Consider the following 7,500-nt stretch of genomic DNA (forward strand, 5'->3'; position numbering starts at 1 on the left):
CACACACACACACACACACACACACACACACACACACACACACACACACATACAAACACAACTGTAACACTAGCAAAACACAGACATCAGTTACACAACAACATGACTACAGTGCAACTATAACAAGTACAACAAACACAATTATTACCCAACCAAAAAACAACCATTACACAACCAAAACACAACCATTCACAACAAGAGCACACCCATACCACAACTATCGCAATTATAACGCAACCATCACACAACTAACACAACCACAACGCATCCCTGTTCTACTCTGCTCTACTCTTATCTTTTCTACTCTGTTCTGTCATAGTATTTGAACTTTAGTTGAGAGAAAGAGAAAGACCGAAGGAGAGAGAAAGTTGGAGTTGAGGAATGAAGGGGACAAACAACAAAATGGTCCAAAAGAACAGAATGAGAGGAAGAGGAGGAGGAGGAGGGGTAAGGAGGAGGAAAGGGATGGTGAAATTTAGGGAGGAAAGGCGAGGAAAAGTGGAATGAACAGGGAGGACAGAGGATGAAGTCTAATGGAGAAGGACAGAGAAAGACATAAACACATGGACACTAACAGAAAAACACACACAGAGTGCAACTATGTAAGGCTAAACTAGGGATGAGTTGTAGGTCAAACTATAACTCTCTGCATTCTCTCTTAATGATAGAGGCTTCTGGGAGTTGTAGTCAGTCTACTCTGAAGGTCTGCAGCTGCTGTTGTGCTGAAGAGGGATATGAGTGATTCATTGATGTCCTCACCACTAAAAGATTAATCAAACCACTTAGCTACAAACATATCTTTAAGTGGAAACATGGGACATGACTCAATCTATGGCACATGTCTGAAACTTCAAACATGGCATGTTGCTTAAAACATCCAACATGGCACTTTTCTGAAGCTACAAACATGGCTCATTGCTTAAAGTGTCGCATTTAGTAGCATCTAGCGGAATGGCAGACATGGAATATAATATTCATTAGTTTGAATTAGTGTATAATCCCGCGAAAATAGTTGTTGTTACCTAAGAATGAGCCATTTATATCTACATAGGGAGCCGGTCCTCTTCTATTGGGGCCACCATGTTTCTACAGTAGCCCAGAAAAGACAAAAGGCTCTAGAAATAAGTTTTCTAGAAGGCTCTAGAAAGAAGTCTGTAATTCAACCTGAGAAATGTGATTTGGGCTAGGAGTGGAAGTGGGTGTGCACTCTTTAAAACATCAATGTTTTGAAGATACTAGTTTTTGAGAGTGTTTCTCTGTTCGATAACTTAAAGGAGAATTGCCAATCAGACGCAAAAATATCGTAATTTTACGTAATTTAAAGCAGGGGTTAGAGGTAGATACAGATCTCTCCCGTCTCAGGGGAAAATTATGGAATGACGACCACCATTCAATAATATGACTGTGTTTCCAATAATTCAAAGCTTAATGCAAATAAACGATTTGAACCGGCTCGTTCGCGACCGACCCATCACTATAGATTACCACTATACAACAGAAAGTGATAATTATAGGTTTATGAATGTAGATTAAAACTATTGATGCAGTATGTATCTCCACTATTTCCTACAACATGTACAGCGTCCATTACGACCATGACAAAGATACTCGATTCTGATCTGCTAAACTGATTTATTTGCAGGCAAGCTGTAAAAAGAATTATCAACCTTGTTGATATTCAAATTAATTCCACTTTAATCTCACTTTTTAAAAAAACAGAAATCCCTGTACATCACTATGATTTGTAATTGACATTGGAATATCGTAATGAGCAAATGCATTCAATCTTTAATAACCCTTACTTGTAAGCTATCACCTATAACTGTACATTTACAGCCAAAATAAAGACACATATAGAATTCATGAATCCATCAAAGGCCCTTATGAGTTGACACTTGACTCGCAATGCTGTTTATTATTTATGCTGAAGTCACTACAGGCACCTTTCATAATACAGGCAGTGCAAGCCACCGTTATCCGTGCATCAACAAAGAAAAGAAAAGAAAAAGATTGAAAGCTGCAGTATAATAACGTTTTTTAGCAGTTGTGGCTTATTTGTTTCTCATTAAGTCGTACACAAAGTAGGCCTACTGTCCAACTTCTATGTGGGGACAAACTAAAGCGCAATGTGTTGTTATCAACTGAAATTGCTTACAGTATCATTTTGGTTTAAGGACTTGTTGTACTGGAATGTAGTCTACTCGGGTGTGACATCATTCCCAGCTGCAACATCTTCAGAGGTAAAAGGCAGCATATAAACAAGTTCAAGTTCAAGTTAATTGTTGACATTGACCATGTGTCAGTTACGGAATCAGCCATGACTTCTGTTCAACTCACCCCCTCTAGCGGTGTACGCGCTTTTGTAAATTGAGGAACCAGCAATCCCCACACACACTCGGGAGATCACCTACATGGCAGCAAGTAACACCTGAATCATTTATCCTTCAAACCGGTCTCAACATCATCAGCCTGTGTCCTGATGTTGGAGTCGCCCAGCAAAAAAGCCACCTAGTGTTTAGTCACTCCCATAGCTGTCTCTTTGTTTTATCCAATACAAGTACGTGAGAAGTATTGCCCTCTTTAGGATATTTCTGGGATCTTAGCAAATGGGCTAAATCCTTTAATAAACTACAATCATGGGGCATTGGTATATTTTTATTTAAGTTGAACATCTCAAGGCAAAATCATAACCAACCTTTAGTCAATATGGCAATATAATATACAATTTGCTAGCGTTCAACACTGGACCAATTATAAAAAAAATAATTCTGCATTAAACAATTAAGTCCCTGACACACCAAACCAACGTCACAGAACTAGCCGTGACGAAGATTGACTGCGTTGCCCCGCATCGCCTAGGGCTTAGCCAAAAAGTTGCTCCTGAGCACAACACAAAGACTACAGCCAACTGCCAACCAGCAAGTACGTTGTGGGCCTGCGTGAGAGGAAATACCTCTCCCTACCAGCAGGTGGCGGTAGTCCACATTCTTCTTTAAAAAAGGGACACAGGATGACCAAGGACTGCAGATATATAAAAATCTGTCTTTGCCTCCCATTTCACACCACTCTTGATCAGAAGGTTTCATAATATAGCAACCCTTTGCTTCTATAAAGCTACATACGACGAACGACGCAGCTAAATGAAATAAGCCTGGACATAAGCGGCTATAAGTGGCTAGAGACCCAGAAAGTGGATCAAGTTAAAGTTTTTCTCATCTCATCATCTCATCTTCATCCCCCCGGGGGGCGGGGGGAGCAGCTAAAGCAGGGGGCCCCAGACTTCCCTTTCACTGGCCACATTGACCAGCTTTGACGGGGGGATCCCGAGGCGTTCCCCAGGCCAGTGTTGAGATATAATCTCTCCACCTAGTCCTGGGTCTTCCCCGAGGTCTCCTCCCCACTGGACGTGCCTGAAACACCTCCCAAGGGAGGCGCCCAGTGGGCATCCTTACCAGATGCCCGAACCACCTCAGCTGACTCCTTTCTAACTAAAGGAGCAGGGGCTCTAATCCGAGTTCCTCACGGATGGCTGAGCTTCTCACCCTATCCCTAAGGGAGACGCCAGCCACCCTTCTGAGAAAACTCATCTCGGCCGCTTGTACCCGCGATCTCGTCCTTTCGGTCATCATCCAACCCTCATGACCATAGGTGAGGATAGGAACGAAGATCGACCGGTAGATCGAGATCTTTGCCTTGCGGCTCAGCTCTCTTTCCGTATCAACGGTGCGGTAAAGCGAACGCAATACCGCCCCCGCTGCTCCGATTCTCCGGCCAATCTCATGCTCCATCGTACCCTCACTCGCGAACAAGACCCTGAGGTACTTGAACTCCTTCACTTTGGCTAAGGACTCATTTCCTACCCGGAGTAAGCAATCCACTGGTTTCCTGCTAAGAGTCATGGCCTCAGATTTAGCGGTGCTGATCCTCATCCCAGCCGCTTCACACTCGGCCGCGAGCCGATCCAGTGAGTGCTGAAGGTCACAGGCCGATGATCCACAGAGATTGGATGGCCCTGAGGAGAGACCCCCTTACCCCATACTCCCGCAGCACCTCCCACAGTTTCTCCCGGGGGACCCAGTCAGACGCCTTCTCCAGATCCACAAAACACATGTAGACCGGATGGGCATACTCCCAGGCCCCCTCCAGAATCCTTGCGAGAGTGAAGAGCTGGTCCGTAGATTCACGTCCGGGGCGAAAACCGCATTGTTCCTCTTCAATCTGAGGTTTGACGATCGGCCGAACCCTCCTTTCCAGCACCTTGGAGTAGACTTTACCAGGGAGGCTGAGAAGTGTGATACCCCGGTAATTGGCACACACTCTCTGGTCCCCCTTTTTGAACAGGGGAACCACCACCCCGGTTTGCCACTCCTTTGGCACTGTACCCGACTCCCACGCAATGTTGAATAGGCGTGTCAACCATGACAGCCCCTCAACACCCAGAGCCTTTAGCATTTCTGGCTGGAACTCATCAATCCCTGGGGCTTTGCCACTGCGGAGATGTTTGACTACCTCAGTGACCTCCACCAGGGAAATTGACGACGAAACACCATCAACCTCGAGCTCTGCCTCAAACATAGAGGGCGTGTTATTCGGATTCAGGAGTTCCTCAAAGTGTTCCTTCCAACGTCCGACAACCTCCTCAGTTGAGGTCAACATAGTCCCATCCTTACTTTACAGAGCTTGGATGGTTCCCTGTTTCCTCCTCCTGAGGTGCCGGATAATCTTCCAGAAACACTTTGGTGCCGACCGAAAGTCCTTCTCCATGGCCTCTCCGAACTTCTCCCACACCCGCTGCTCAGCCTCCGACACGGCAGCAGCTGCAGCCCTTCGAGCCTGTCGGTATCCTGCAACCGAGTCAGGAGTCCTCCAGGATATCATAGGAAGGCCTCCTTTCAGTTAAAGTTTTTCATCGCCACAATTGAGTTGATTTTAAATACAAGAAAAAACAAACAGCAGTATGCAACAGTGGAGCGTAACATATTTTTTAAGCTAGGTTTACGACGCAATGTCCACATCAGGTGTACTTTTGAGCATTTCATTTTTATGTCCAAGCTTATTTCATTTAGTAATGTAGTACTTCCTGTAACAACATTGCCCTGCGTGAATGTGTTTGGTTCTGGATACACTGTAATTAAAACAAGGAATATAAACATTGCCTTTTTAGGCAAAACAATGTGAAATAAGTAGATTCCCGCTATAAAAGTGTCTCAGGAAAAACACGGCCAGTGATTTAGAGACCCAATGACCACGTTTTAGCATCGGTTAAGTGTACTTCTAAGTGAGAACATGTGAAGATGATGAATGATTGATGAAGTGGAAAAATTAGGCCATCTTCTTCTCTGTGCCCTGTTGATGAAGTCGTCGCTTGGCTAAATTCTGTTTCTCTTCTCGTGCATTGATTTGCTAAAGCTGAACAGCCATGCTGAGTCCTTTCTCTCCAGACCTCATTCAACATGCTGAATCGGCCAAAAAACATCAGAGAAGGGGCAGACCCTTGCAAACGGTGTGGGACACAGTGATGACACCAGGGCCACAGACACTCACCGATGGCCCAACACTGTCAGACGGCTGATCGGCCACCCCGTGTGTCAGGACCCCTAGACCACAAGGGATGTGAAAATAAGTCCCAAGTTATCCATTAACCACCGGTGAATGCCACTGACCAATCTGGTTCCAGATGATCTCTGATGGTTCCACGTGTTCTCTGAAAATTCCAGATGTTTTCTGATAGTTCCAGATGTTCTCTGATGGTTCCAGATGTTCTCTGATGGTTCCAGATGTGCTGATAGTTCCAGATGTTCCATCTGGTGGCAGGTCTGAAAGTTGTCTCTGATGGTGAACTGGTCTCTGCTGATGGAGTATTTCATGTACTTCTGCAATTATAGCGTCATCGCGAATTCTAGGGTCGGAACACAAATTTCCCTCCTCCTCCTCACTTCCTCCTTCAGCGAGAAAGGGGGGGGGAAGGAAAAAGTTCTAGCATTCGGGCTCCAGCTCTGTCTCTATGATGGCTAAGTTGTTTGTGTTGGTGTGTTCCTGGTACATGTTCGGTATGTTCTGGGGCATGGTGGGCGTGTCCTGGTACATGTAAGGTATGTTTTGGGGTGTGTTGGGCATGTCCTGGTACATGTAAGGTATGTTTTGGGGTATGGGGGGCATGTCCTGGTACATGTAAGGTATGTTTTGGGCCATGCTGGGCGTTTCTTTGGGTGTGTTGGGCGACACACACCTTGAGTGTGCGTTTCGCAAATCTGGCTGCATGCTGAGCGTGTTTGAGTGTGTATTCTGTGTGTTTGAGTGTGTGTCGGACACGCCTCGGTGGGTACCGGGTGTGTTGGGGTGCACGGTGTGGTGCATGCTGAGAGTGTTTGAGTGTGTGTCGGCCGCGTCTCGGTGTGTGCCGGGCGAGCCCGGCTGCACGTTGGCGTGCATGCGCTGCAGGATGCGGTGGATGCTGCAGAAGCTGGGCCGGTCGGAGGGCTGCGTGCTCCAGCACAGCCTCATCAGGCTGTACAGCTCCAGGGGGCAGTTCTCGGGGCAGCCCAGGATGTGTCCGTCCCGGACGTAGTAGATGACCTCCTCGTGGGCCATGCCGTAGTAGGGCTGCATGCCCTGGGAGAACACCTCCCACAGCACCACGCCGTACGCCCACACGTCCGACTCGCTGGTGTAGCGGTTGTAGAAGATGGACTCCGGGGGCATCCACCGGATGGGGATGGCGTCGTTCTCGTCCGCCTTGTAGTAGTCGGCCGAGTAGATGTTCCTGGACAGGCCGAAGTCGGCGATCTTCACCGTCATGTCCTCGCCCACCAGGCAGTTCCGCGTGGCGAGGTCGCGGTGGACGAACTTCCTCTCGGAGAGGTAGGCCATCCCCGCGGCGACCTGCTGGGAGATGGACAGCTGCTCGGCGCAGCAGAGGATCCCCGCCTCCAGCTCCGAGGAGAAGCTGCGTCCCGATAGGCTGGCTCGGCTCAGCGTCCGCACGGAGCGGCTGGGGGAGCGGCGGCGCAGGAACTCGTTGAGGTCCCCCTGAGCCATGTACTCAAACATCAGACACATGGGCTTCCCCACCGCACACACACCTGGAACACATAGGACACGCACCGAGAGGTCAGCACACACACACAGGCAGGCAGGCAGGCAGACAGACAGACAGACAGACAGACGGACGGACGGACGGACGGACGGACGGACGGACGGACGGACGGACGGACGGACGGACGGACGGACGGACGGACGGACGGACGGACGGACGGACGGACGGACGGACGGACGGACGGACGGACGGACGGACGGACGGACAGACAGACAGACAGACAGACAGACAGACAGACAGACAGACAGACAGACAGACAGACAGACAGACAGACAGACAGACAGACAGACAGACAGACCTAGCAGCCGCACAATGTTCGGGTGAAGGAACTGGGCCATGAGAGCTGCCTCCCTCTGGAAGTCCTTCTGCATGTCCGACGACGCCTCCTCCTTCAGCATCTTCAC

General features: G+C 48.3%; 1 protein-coding gene across 1 annotated transcript in view; it reads right to left on the minus strand.

The window, feature by feature from the left end:
- Positions 1-5,960: 5,960 nt before the first annotated feature.
- The window catches only part of musk (muscle, skeletal, receptor tyrosine kinase), a 15,782-nt gene continuing 14,242 nt past the window's right edge, over positions 5,961-7,500 (minus strand). The window contains exons 16-17 of the mRNA XM_056578733.1: positions 7,395-7,500; positions 5,961-7,082 (exon numbers count right to left, since the gene is read on the minus strand). The exon at positions 7,395-7,500 is cut by the window's right edge and continues 43 nt beyond it. Of these exons, the coding sequence (XP_056434708.1) occupies positions 5,977-7,082; positions 7,395-7,500 (1,212 nt within the window). The 3' untranslated portion in view covers positions 5,961-5,976. The remainder of the gene's footprint in view (positions 7,083-7,394) is intronic.

This window comes from Gadus chalcogrammus, chromosome 19, assembly GCF_026213295.1.
Source record: "Gadus chalcogrammus isolate NIFS_2021 chromosome 19, NIFS_Gcha_1.0, whole genome shotgun sequence".
In the NCBI taxonomy this organism is placed as follows: Eukaryota; Metazoa; Chordata; class Actinopteri; order Gadiformes; family Gadidae; genus Gadus; species Gadus chalcogrammus.